Below are 12,912 nucleotides of genomic sequence, written 5' to 3'. Positions count from 1 at the left end.
GTATATCATTAACTTGGCAGCTGTATTTTCATATAGAGAGCCAAAATTTCTTTCTCAATGAGCATTGTTACATGTCTTAATTGCTTCATGAAGTTGTCTTTTCAATTGATTGAAAATAGGTTATTGCTTAGATGAAGTATCACTTCCAGTCAGGTAATATGATATAATATTTTAGAAGAAAAATTAGGTTTATAAATTGGAATGTATTTTTTCTCTCCAAAATTAAAGGTCACTCATTTAGCAATGAGTTTTGTAATTTAAACATCCATACAGAAAAACTAAAATTAAGTCAAGTGTTTAATTAGTTTTTATGCAGTGTTTGATTTTTTTTTAGCTCTATAGGCATATGAATTTATATGTAAAAATAAAAGATTTCAAGACTCACATCACTGACGGCATCGGTGACTGCCCGGTGGTGGAAATTCTCTGGATGATCAGGAATGGACCTCCAGATTCCCAACTGGCTCATGTAGTTCTCCTTGTATTTCACCTGAGGCGAAAATGCAAAGACAGCTAAGAAGCCTGAACCAAAGTTAACATAAAAAAAAAAAAAATGCACTTGTCTCCTGAGAGCATTAGGAAATGGATGACATTTTAAAAAAATGATCATGGGTTAATAAACCCCACACAAATAGAAATATATAAGGAACGTACTTTACTGATGTCGTCTGTGACTTTGCGATGATAAACAATGTCCAGAGCATCCTTCACAGTGTGGTATTTGCCTTTGGTTTTTTGAAACGTTTCTTTGTAGCGTAGCTGGAAACAGAAAAAGCATATGGATTAAGAAAAACTACCAAGTTAAGCCTGAACTCTCTTAAGTTTTCTCTCTTAGGTCTTCCCATGAATAAATTTCACATCCTGGAAGAGAAAAAGGACATTAGGAGAAAATTAATAAAATCTGAATAAAGTATAGAGTTTAGTTAATGATAATGTATTAATATTGGTTCATTGGTTGTGCCAAATATATGCTATGGTAATGTAAGGTGTTAATGATTGGGGAGAGTGTAGGCTATATGGGAACTCTGTACTATTTTTATAAATTTCTATAAATAAAAAATTACTTAAAAAGTTTGTTTAAATATAAAACAAAACAAAAGCTAATTAGGGAAAAAGGAAAAAACAACAATAACCTTGTTGAGCCCAAGACATACTAACATACATGGAAAGGAGAGAAAGATTTTGCTTCTAACTCTTGGTATTAAAATGCCTTCTCCATGAAGCAGTCCTAAAATTTTATTTCATCATGATTTTTATCTTTGTGGTATTTCAAGAGACAACAGCTCTGACTTTAACCCAAGAATACGTAGAAGATTCATCTCATCTACACAAAATGGGTACATTTCCACACAGTCTGTTCCCAACCTTCAACAGGTGTTTTCCTTTTGGGTAGCTGAGCAAACACATAATAAAGATGTCTTTCTTTTCTTCGTTTTTCAGATGGTTACTTTCATAAGATCACTTAGCTCTACTTGTGGGAAGATGAGCTGAGCCGAATGCTAGATGCCACTCTTGTTACACTGGACTAGTTTAAAGATTAGAGGCATCAATATTGGTACTGACAAAGCCCCAGGGATGGGGCTGTACAATGGGGTATAATGAGCTCCAGGGACAATTTCATAGTGTGCCCCCCCCCCGCCCCCAAATAACAGTAGTAATGCAGAGTAAGCTTGGTTAAACTTAATATTCAACAGTAATTTTAAAGTGAGAGAGATGAGATGTCAAAGGAACACTAAAAGTATCCCAGAGGATAGATTTTGGGGGCACCATATAATTTTTTTAGCTTATACGTGAAGCAAATTGGCATTGCCTCTTTCCAGCAAGCAGACTCAACTCCAAATGAAAACTTGACAAAATCGTTCCAATTTGTTGGACCCTTTCACATTTGGGAGGTGGGGGGGGGGGTCACTGTAACTCTAGGATATAACTCTAGGTTACCCTAGGATGCCTTGAAATCCTAGAGCTATGTTGCTAAGTTGAAGGGTCATGAGGTTGCTTGAGCTTTTGGCTGAATTTAAGTCCTGAAATGTCCAGTCTTAAGAGATCTGGTTCTGGTAATGGGCGCCATACATTTGCATGTGGGCTCTGAGATACAAAACTGGTAAAGACTGGCCATCTACCTTGGATTAATTTCATATCTTTATTAACAGACAATCTCAGTATGATTAAAGGCGGTCTTGTCCTTGATCATGCGATATGGGAAGTGAAAGTCTGTCCCTCTTAATTCTAACAAATGTGTCATTAGCATGATTTAGGCAATGAAGCAAAAAAGGGAACATTTTCTGAGTGTCAGCTAAGAGCCCAGCACTGTGCTATGGATCTTTTATACATTGTCTTACTTGTTCTAATTTAATGATCACTTTTTATCCTTATTCCTCATACAAGAAAAGAATCTCAGAAAAATTAGGTAGATTATTGAGTCAAGTGACACCATCAGGATTTGAAACCATGTTTGGCTGGCTCCAAGAACATAATTTTATGGATAAGTAACAATTAGTTTTCAAGTATCCCTAGGAAATGATACCAAAGAATTACAAGAAAGGATAATATTTTTCCCAGAAGAGCAATGAGAAGAACAACAGGCTTTTAGCATCTCTCGGCATTATTCTTAGTTACTTTCCTTAACTAATATTGTTTGTACCTTTTCCCCCTGTTTTTGGTTTTTCTCTAATCTATGTTGCAGGCCGGGGCTTTGAACTATGGATATGACTGCAATACCTTCTGTTTCTCAGGTAACTCAACCTCAGCCATTCCTATCACAACAGAAGAAAGAAGGAAAAGATGCATACATCACTGGCGTTCCAGTAAGCCTTCTTGGCTCTGATGAGGACCGGCGTATCTGGAACCGGGGTATACTTGTCTTTCATCTTTTCATATTGAATCTTGTACTTTGTCTAGGAAATAAAGATAAAAGAGACAGGCAAACTTAAGTTCAAGTGTTTTTACCCCTCCCAGCTCACAGCCATGTCACAGATCCTGCCTAGGGAAGCAGCGTTATCATGCTTGATAGGAGAACAGCTCTGCCTTCTGTTCTCGATTTTGCTGAGCACAATTCACAGAAATGAGCTCTCTGATCAGAGGCAGCAGCAGTTGAAGGTTTTCACAAAGGATTTTTTTCTTTAACCCAGTGCCTTGGTGCAAATTCTCAGCTTACCTCACTGACCATGTCCTTCACGTCTCTAGCATGCTTCAAGGCCGTGGTTTGATTTCCAGCATGATGATGGGGTCTCTCTTTGGTGGCAAGTTCAACATACAGATACTAAATAACCAGAATAGGGATCAGATGTTAGAGACAAGACAGTTCTTCTTTAGTATTCAGTCTTCTTTATTCATTTTTAACCTTTAAGTGGAGGCTGGTGGCTTCCGGTCGTTGTCTTGTGTTTTTTTGTTTGTTTGTTTATTTGTTTGTTTGTTTGTTTGTTATATGTGTTTCTGTTCGTTTCTCTCTGTGCCTCACATTCGGAATGCATATTCACACTCCAGTTGTCTAATGTTCTTACTGCTGGGTATAGTTCATATAATAAAGAATGCCAATAGGAGAACAAAAGGATTCTGAAAGAGCCCTCAACATATTTTTTTTTTCCATTTTTGCCTGAATGTATGAAATGTGGTTGCTTTTGTCTGTGGACAATAGATAGGTCCTATGGAATGCATCAAGCAAAATTTATTTTTACTACCTGGAGTCCACAGACTACTCATTCAATGACAAAAATTGTATAGCACTTAGAAAAGAAGACATGGCATTACCTGCTCACATGAAACATAACCACAATTATGATGGCCCGGACAAAAACTACTTCTTGAAATTAATGGACATGAGAGGCTGCTCCTCATCAAGAGTGACTGGGCACATATAACCATCCCCTGTGATGCCAGCATGGCAGGTTTATGAATTTTTCTTTATTAATCTTACCTGACTCTGAAGCTTCTGCCCTTTCTTGGCTCTTAAGAGATCAGGAGTATCAGGAATGGAAGTAAAGATTGACTTCAGCTTCTTGCCTGTAGCTCTGTACACCAGCTGGACATAAAACAGTTATCACCATCATTTCTGCTTCATTGACATCTTCTCTGCAGATGCCTTTATTGCTTACTTCATAGAAGAAGCATTGGCCCTCCCACCACAACAATCTCAGTTTCTGCTTAATAAACCAATAATTTGTTTACCTCTCTAGCCCTCATTTTCTTTTTTTCTCTCCTGTCAAAATCAGAGACATTCTGTTGCCTGTCCGGGATTCAAGCCTCATGCTGTGTTCCTTCTCACCTGTCCCTTCCAGGACCCTTTTCCAGAAGTTACCCCCTTCCCCTCCACATCTGTAACCTCTTGTTTTTCTAGCCCCCTGTTTTCATCTGCCAACAGACAAGTCCTTTTCTTCATTAAGCCTTACCAGACTCTACAGACAGCTTTGTTCCTTCCTTTCACAATCAGGCAGACTACGTGTTTCTTCTTTTTCTCTCTTGATTAATTTCTTAAGGTGATAGTTTGGCTTCCACCCAACCACAACAATGAGGTCACTCTCAATAAGACTACCAAAAGCTTTACAACTGCTGAATCCAAGAATGCGTCTCTGTAGCCACTGAAACTGTTGAGCAGTTTCATTCCTGAAAACTCTCTTCCCTGCCTTCCCTTCCGCCATTCTCCCCTAGGTGTTCAGGTTGCGGCTTCCATCTCAGATGCCATGGTTCTGCCCTCCCCAAAAGGCATCAAGAAGTGGCCCCTTGCACCCCACATATTTTCCTCAAGGAGTCTCATTAGTACCCAAGGCCTCAACCATCCATTTGAGATTGATGACTTCCAAATCTATATATCCAGTGTCTTCTCTGAGCTCCAAACTCAAAATTTCAATAAGTTCTAAACTTAGGTGACTTATCAATGTAGAATTCTTTATATTACTTTCATCTCCAGCACAATCTGCTTCTCCTGTTTTCTCTATTTTGCTAACCGGCTCCTTGATCTCCCAGTCACCCATGCCAGAAACTTGAGGAGTCATATCTCAGTTTCCTTCTCCCTCATTCCCACATCAAGATGGTTATGAATCCTGGGCTCCTAACTTTCTGCTCGTTATTAAATCTGATCCTTCTCCTTTCCCTCAGCCGGTGCCCTGGTTTAGTCTCCTATATCATTTCTTCTCTGCACATCCACAAGAGCCTCCTAAACCACCCTCCCGAATCCTCTACTGGACCACTCCACGTGGCTCATCACCTTCCGCAAGTCTGAAAAAGATAATTTTCTTAAAGCAGATTTTAATGCTCAGATCTATCCCACTTAGAAAAATTCTTTGATGAATTTTCATCAAGCCCTAGGTGATTAGTACAGCACCTACAAGTTTTCATAACCTAGATTCTAGCCTGTTTCTAGCCTCACTTCCCAACAATCTTCCACATTCCCTATGTGCTATTTTAAACTATTCCCAATTTCTAGAACTCATTATACCCATTTTCATGTACCATCTAGAATGTTCTTCCCCCGTCTTATCTGCCTGGAAAGCTCCTACAGTCCATACTGTCTTGATGACTCCTATAGAATACCATTTATAATAATGATGTCTGTTTCTTCTTACAGATTATGAGCCCATGGAATGCAGGGGCTCTGCTATAGCATCCTTTTGTCACCTTGTGCTTAGATAAAAGATCTGAAAAATAGTAGTCTTCTAGTAAATGTTGAGGGAATTTACTATAACAAGGAAAACTAGAAAGTACAAATAGATAACAAATAAATTCTAATGATGGACACAAATGCCAACAAAACAAAATGAGCTTATCTGCTTTGGTCTATTTTTGATGTTACTACTGAAAGAAAGGAGACAAACTAATTAAAAATTTACTGTTTCTTCCAGGATGAATTTCAAAGAAAGAAAGTAAACAAACTCATAGAATATTATGGTTAATGGAGCCCAAATTATTATCTAGTCCAATTGTCTAGCTCAAGAAATTGAGGTGTTGAAGTTTTGAGTTATACAAGGTCACACGGCAAATTGGAAGTAAATCTGGGACTAAGACCCAACTCTCCTATGTCGTTTCTATAATTCTCTTTGTATTATATTACCCTTCTACTTAGGTCTGCATTGTTTATACTTCTTGGGACAACATCCTTGCTTCTTAGTGTTACAAATTTATATGTATCGAGAATATGTACAATTCAAAGACAATTCAAAAGTCAATAACTTGAACTTCCTTCAAACTTTTAACTAAGCTAGTGCTTCCCAAATTTTCCTGATTCTAACACCACACCCCTCATCCCCTGTCAAATCCTTCTAGTGTGGGGCTAGGAATTCCTTTACCTTCGCAAAGCAGATTTAGTCCTTGGCAAACACGGACATCTATTACGGCCAAGGCATTGTGGGATAAACATCTAAATAAAATGGGGACCAATCCTTAAGGAGCCAGGAGTCTAGGTGACAGCATCAGATCTGTATATAATTAATTGCCATAAAACAGGAGCCTCGGTGCCAGGTGGGCAGATGAAAATGATGGATATTCAAATAAATCACAGTTTTTAAAATTTAAGTAAGTTAGGACTTATTGAGTGAGAAGTAGAGTAGGAAGACATTGAAGACTTTTCAAATGGTACTTCCATGATTAGGGTTCCTGATAGCAGGAGTTAAAGAGAAGCTTTTGAAATAAATTCAGTTTGGAGACTACAATGATAGTGTGAAACAGAAGGACTTTCTAGTCGATAAAATCATATAAACTCTCAGCAGTCACAATCAGGGGCAGGACAAGTATCAATATTCTCATTTCATTAAAAGTGGACAAAATAAATAAACTGAGGCAAAGAGAGATCAACTGACTTGCTTAGACTACTCTGTAATTAAAGGCAGAGGGGGGAGCTTTTGACTAGCATAGTTGTCTGAAAAATGGTCACTAGAGGAATGATTCCTTTGTAAAATGTTTAGCGTCTTTACCTCACTCAGGTGTGTCTTCAGTTCTTGCACTTTTCTGTGTTCTGGAGTGTCAAGCACCACTTGGTATTTGTCTCGCATCTTCCTTGCATTATCAGTGTACAGGTAATTAGACTAAAAAAAACCCAAACATGAAAATACAAGTCGATTAACCATCGAAGGAACTGCATGTCATGATCACACATTGTCTTTTAAGTGGCTGGCATGTGCAAGTCAAGCTGACCTGCCATTCATCCTGGATGTCTTCCCAGGCAGGAACAAAAACAGTTGGTATTTACCTAAGCTCATTTCCTTTGACAGGAGACACAGACCATCTTAAGTGGATCGTGATTTGCTCAAGCGGGTTAATGAAAAATTTCCTCTTAAAAGTAGCTGCAGGCAAAGATTTTTTTTTTTTTTCCTGTTCAGCTCCTTGAAGCTGGTATGGGAAGCCACATGTTGTGAAGATGGGCACTCACCCAGAGCTTCCGCAGGTACCTGGAGCGGACCATGTCGGGAGTATCATACAGGAAGCAGCCCAGTCCCCTTAGAATCTGCAAGTCCTCTTTGTATTTAATCTGTGCAGCAAAAATAGAAATGTAGCTGGTCATGAGCAAATATGAATCAAGAATAAGTAAGAAAGAGTAGCGACACAATTTTATCGATGTTACTTTCATTTTGGTTCAACATACCCACCCTGTACTCTGAGTTTGCTTGCACTCAAATAAATTACAGCTTTTTAAATTTAAATCTTTGACTGTGAGCTGAGGAGAGAACCCGGATATTATTTCATTATTGTACTAATGGAGGAAAAGCCTAGATAGAATGGAGTGATCTTTTAGAAGAAAATATCCTGGGGGGAAAAATGGCAGCAGGAAGTTGCCTAAAGGGGTAGGAGTAGAGATGTGCTTCTTCACTGTTTCATCTTCGAGTCGTACAATCAGTTTAGAAGTATTCAGTGGAAAAGACTATTAAAAGAACACTGGTTGGCTTAAATGCTGAATGCAAGTGGGTCTCTTGGTAAGAGTCTTCCACAAAGGCCCTTTGAGATGCTCACATCACTTGTGATGTCTCCCACGTAGCGGCAGTGGAGCACATGGGGTGTGTATGGCATTGAGATCATGTGACCCCGCATCTTGAAGAAGTCGGATTTGTAGATCAACTAAAGGAAAACAATGCCAAGAAACACATGTGTTAGAGACTGCATAGTGGACATTTATCCCTGGGTTCCATGGCCTGTCCTCTCTCCTAAGAAAATACCCACCTCGCTGACAGCCTCTTGTGTCTTCTTGACTTGTCGGATTTCAGGTGTGTCAGGGGTGGTGTGAATCTTGTCTTTCAGTTTGTGGTACAGTTGTCGATACAGCCTCTACATCGAAAAAAAAAAATCCCAGTTGTTTAGAACTGGATGACGAGGGCATCTATTGCTGATCAACAATCAAATATTTTACATAAAGAGACATGAGAGGAGAGATTGAGAATATAGAAAATGATTGAGATTAGGGAAAAAGAGGAAATAATATTTATTTTATGTAGGTGAAGAATTTAGAGCACAAAGTCTTCTACTTTCTATCAGATCATTTTAAGTAGGATCAGATATACAAACCAAGCTTTTATGCAGAAAAACAAGGTCATGAGTCAAATTAAAATGCAAACTTATTAAAGATTTTCGAATACAAATGTCAAAAAAAAGAATGAATTTGCATTTTGCATTATAATCTATGGATGGGGTCTCTACAATGGCATTACCAAATATAGAAAAACATTGTCAAGGGATACCAGTATCAAAATGATGACAAAAAAGACCCTCTTACTCCTTGCTGATATGTAAGTTTATATCTAAAATACAATTAATTCTTAATGCATTTCAAACAAAGCCATGGTCTTTGTAGAACAATATTTTCCCCATAGAGATAGCACTCACAGTACCTCACTGGTAACATTGTTGACCCTCCGGACATTGACAAATGGAACATCATTGGGGCCAAGGGTGTACCCATTTGCCTTGATGTGTTCGTAAACTTCTTTGTACTTGAACTGCAAAAGCAAAGTCAGAATGAGATCACTGACAGGTAAACAAAGAGAAGCATTACATTTTTCAAGTAAAAAAGAGTTGTCACTTTCATTTGAAAATTACTCTCTAAGCATTAGGTATAAGGAAAATCCATTGACATAATTTCCGTAACAATCTGAGTCTTGAAAATTATTTTGTTGGCTAATAAAGCCAGATCCAGAAATGAATAAAATTCAAGGTTGTCTGGATAAAATCTGTTTTAGGCAGGTATGCAAAATGCAAGAAAAATCTATATTTTCAGTCCCAAATGGCTAGTGATTTTGGAAATGCACAGAAGAAACAAGAGAATGTTTTAAAGCCTGAATAGCTTTATGAGTAGATTAGAAAATTACATGTTAGATGATTAAATCTGTGACTCTGTTTTGGAAACCGTGTTATTGGGCTACTGGCTATTGAACACTGCTTGGCCAACAGGTTCAATTCCCAAGACTTTGAAGGACAACGTGGAAGACAGAGTTTATTTTTTTAGCTTATTTCGTGGGTATGGTCTGTAGGCTGGAGTCACTGGGATATCCAAAACTTCTCTAGGCTTTGGCCTTGAGGTAAATACACCAAGTCCCACCTAGCAATTTTAAAAAGTGGAGAAGGTTGGTGTCAGAGCTAACACCTGGGCAAGCTACAGGTAGTGAGAGCATATCTACCCCTTTGAGCTTTCTATGAAATGGGTACAGAGGTTAAGTAGTGAGACAAGTATTGGAGCCAGCAGCTAGGCAAGAAATACACAGTAATGTAATACTGTTTCAATGAAACATTACAGAAGGAAGACAATACTATTGCCACACATCAGTAGCGACTGTGTGAGTTTGCATTTCCTGTACATGGCTTGGGATTCATCTGAGAAGTAGAGGCATCATGGTAGCCGTGAACCCTGAGCCAAGGTAACTGAGTCGTGCAAAGGCAATCCCATGAAAGTCCTCTGCTACCCACTGGGCTGCTCAGGCATTGCTGCACTAAAGGAGCACTTCTAACAAATGTGCTGCCCTCCTCCTCAGCTCCTGTAATTTTATCATGCTGAACCTTCAGGGTGGGGTTAGGGGTATGAGAATAGGCTATTCATAAATATTAGTGCCCACCTCCCTATTTAGACCCCATCTAAACTGAGGAGATGAGCACTCACATAACTACTCATGTATCGCATGTCCTTGGAGTGTTTGAAGTGAGGGGTGTCAACTGGAAGCCTATACCCAGTGGGCAGAGAGCGCAGGCCAGCTCCTCGGTACAGATTCTGCCAGAATGAAAAAGAACAGGTTAAATGACATCTATATCAAATAACTGATCTAAGCTAAACAAGCTATATCCAGCTCATATTGGGTTTTTGATTAGACACTTGATATACTTATGCCCACTGAACTGATTTCAGAGAAATTAAATACGCTCTCGGAATTGGGCAATGAATCAGATTACTTGTTAATCAATTGTTTTAGAAAAAGAGAGCAAGCGGAGTTGCTTATAGAAAATAATTCTATGCTTCAGAACATATGCCTAGCTGACTGCATGGCATCTTGCAAGAATTTGGGAAAAGTAGAGAAAACAGGCAGTCAGAGTGTCACCTTTGCTGTACACCCCACCCTTAGGTGATACTCAAGACATCACTAATCCCGGAGACAAACATAATTATAAGACCATCTTTGGAATACTACCCCCCCTAAACACAGCCTTGCCCTCAGGCTATGAAGTGGGCAAGATGTTCATATTCCCGGCAGAAGGTGGAAAGAAGTTTCTGTCTGTGGCCTTAATAGTCTGTCTTTCAGGGGAGCTATAGGAGAAAGAATCGTATTTAAAATATTAAAAAGTAAATTACTTCTAACAGTCAATGTAAGAGAGTAGTGTTAAAGGTCGAAACCAAAGTAGCACCATCGGGAAACACAGACTAGCGATATTAAATATGAGAGCGGGATCCAGGTTCTTTCTCATCTGAATTCCGAGCAATTTCTAGCTTTATTTTTTATTGTTAATAGTCTTTTATGATTTTTTATTGTTAATAGTCTTTTATGATTATATGCCTTGTCGTCATCATCTTGATTTTATGCTTTCTGAGAGCAGTGTGATAGTTGGCCCTCTTCATTATAACTTGTAAACATTGCTCCAAATGCCCATTGCCTGCTTGCTCCCTGCCAGCCAAGAGGGAAGACAGGCTATGCACTGGGGTTTTTCAGTTCTCGCTTTTTAAAAAAACTCATGTGAATGCAATAGCATCGACAATATAGAACAGCATTTACAATTTACAAGTCCAGGCTGAGAAAATGCCCAAGTGGGGGTCACTTCTACAGAGGCCAATAGCCTAGCCTTTATAAGCTGTGTTCTGGATTTCTGCCAGGCACTTGGAAGAGTTCTCACTGCTCACCTCACTCTGGAGCTTGTACGCATGAAGGGCCCGGTCCAGATCCACGGTTTTTGTAGTTGGAGCCACTTTGCCTCTGACACTGTGCACGTAGTCGTAGTGGTAGACAGCCTGGGTGCAGAGAGCAGAGTGAGTTGATTCAGACAGCATTGTTAGAAAGAAGCTAAGTAAATGGAAACCCAAGTCTTTTTTTTTTTTTTTTTTTTTTTTAAAGTGGTCTGCTTCGCTCTGCCTAGAGAACTCTGATATAGTATTGTGCCTTGTCCCATGGGACCAGAGCCAGGGTATAGATTCCATACTGAGAAATAAGTGGAGGAGTTAGCTCAGACATAAGAAGAAGAAGAGTCGACATTTTGCCACTACAAGTTCCAGAATAATCGGTCTCAATATTCTAATTTATCGGTGGGATAATATTTATTTATTAACCTGTGGGTGAATAAAAAAAGAGCAGCTTTGTACCTGTTCTGCCTGCTCGGTGTCAGGCATTATAATGAGTACTTTCTATCCATTTTCCAACTATCCAGATAAGGATGCTGAGGCTCAGAGGATTATGTGCTTTTCCCAAGCCTCATAGATTGAGTGGCTGAGGCTGGACTCCATCCACATCTCTAACTTCAGAGCCTACTTCCTTCTAATTCTACTTTAGTTAGCTCTAATATATTAGGTCTAGACAGTAACATACAAACTGTTGCCCTCGATACAATGATACAAAAAGCAACTTTGGAAGCTCTGAAACATCAAGTACCTTAAAGACTTAGATCACTTTTTACTCCTCCCCAGGGAGCTACTTGAACACATTGGGTTTTAGGAAACAAGAGCAGAATCTTAAGTACTTTCTAAGGTACCAACTCTGGTTTCCCAGTTAGAACTCTGGCTTCCCAATGAGAAAAGCCAGACACAGCCCAGTCTTTTGTTTTTGCCAGTAACTTCCCCCGCGGGCACTTACATCACTTAGTTGTTTCCCACTTTGGACAGCTTGAACATAGACTGGAGTATCAGTGACCAATTTGTAGTCATTCCTTGTTTTCTGCACGTGAGCTTTGTACTTGATCTGCCAAGAGGAAGAAAATAAACCAGTGTTATACAATTTATGTCTTAGAAATTTCTAGTTTTCACAGAGGGTTTGGTTGTTTTTAACTCATGGCACTTATTACATTCATTACCAGGACACATTTGAATTTTATGACAATTGGTATAATCAATGCTTATTGTTATGGAGTTTCCAGAGTCTTCTAGGAGGTTTGACAATTGTTCTTCTAGGAACACTACAGCTTTCTTTCTGAAATCTTGATTATGGTATTAATTTGCACAGAAAATCCCTTCTTTACAAATAGATCCTGTCTGTAGCATCACAAACTCCTAACAAATGAGATTTTCCTATAATCAAAATTATGAGCTCACTAATTTTTCTAAAATAGCCCAAAAAGTAGAGAGGAGAACAGTGGGACAGCTCAACTGCATTGTTGAATAAGAATGCTATATGCATCCCTGTGATGTGTCTGCTCTCTATTCCTTCGCGTCTTTCTACAGCTCAGCCATCCTAATAACCACGTAAGACACAGCTAGTCTGTGACAACATCCATACTTTACATACTCTCCCCTTGACTCTAGACTACGTA

General features: G+C 39.0%; 1 protein-coding gene across 1 annotated transcript in view; it reads right to left on the bottom strand.

Moving 5' to 3' along the window:
- The window catches only part of NEB (nebulin), a 185,635-nt gene that overhangs the window by 44,277 nt on the left and 128,446 nt on the right, over positions 1-12,912 (bottom strand). Inside the window, exons 112-124 of the mRNA XM_016151113.2 lie at positions 12,240-12,344; positions 11,297-11,404; positions 10,070-10,177; positions 8,808-8,915; positions 8,143-8,247; positions 7,936-8,040; positions 7,358-7,456; positions 6,903-7,013; positions 3,914-4,018; positions 3,155-3,259; positions 2,790-2,894; positions 655-759; positions 386-490 (exon numbers count right to left, since the gene is read on the bottom strand). Of these exons, the coding sequence (XP_016006599.2) occupies positions 386-490; positions 655-759; positions 2,790-2,894; positions 3,155-3,259; positions 3,914-4,018; positions 6,903-7,013; positions 7,358-7,456; positions 7,936-8,040; positions 8,143-8,247; positions 8,808-8,915; positions 10,070-10,177; positions 11,297-11,404; positions 12,240-12,344 (1,374 nt within the window). The remainder of the gene's footprint in view (positions 1-385; positions 491-654; positions 760-2,789; positions 2,895-3,154; positions 3,260-3,913; positions 4,019-6,902; positions 7,014-7,357; positions 7,457-7,935; positions 8,041-8,142; positions 8,248-8,807; positions 8,916-10,069; positions 10,178-11,296; positions 11,405-12,239; positions 12,345-12,912) is intronic.

This window comes from Rousettus aegyptiacus, unplaced genomic scaffold, assembly GCF_014176215.1.
Source record: "Rousettus aegyptiacus isolate mRouAeg1 unplaced genomic scaffold, mRouAeg1.p scaffold_m13_p_2, whole genome shotgun sequence".
Taxonomy (NCBI): Eukaryota; Metazoa; Chordata; class Mammalia; order Chiroptera; family Pteropodidae; genus Rousettus; species Rousettus aegyptiacus.
Note: the sequence above shows the minus strand (reverse complement) of the source record. Positions and strands in the feature narration are given on the sequence as shown.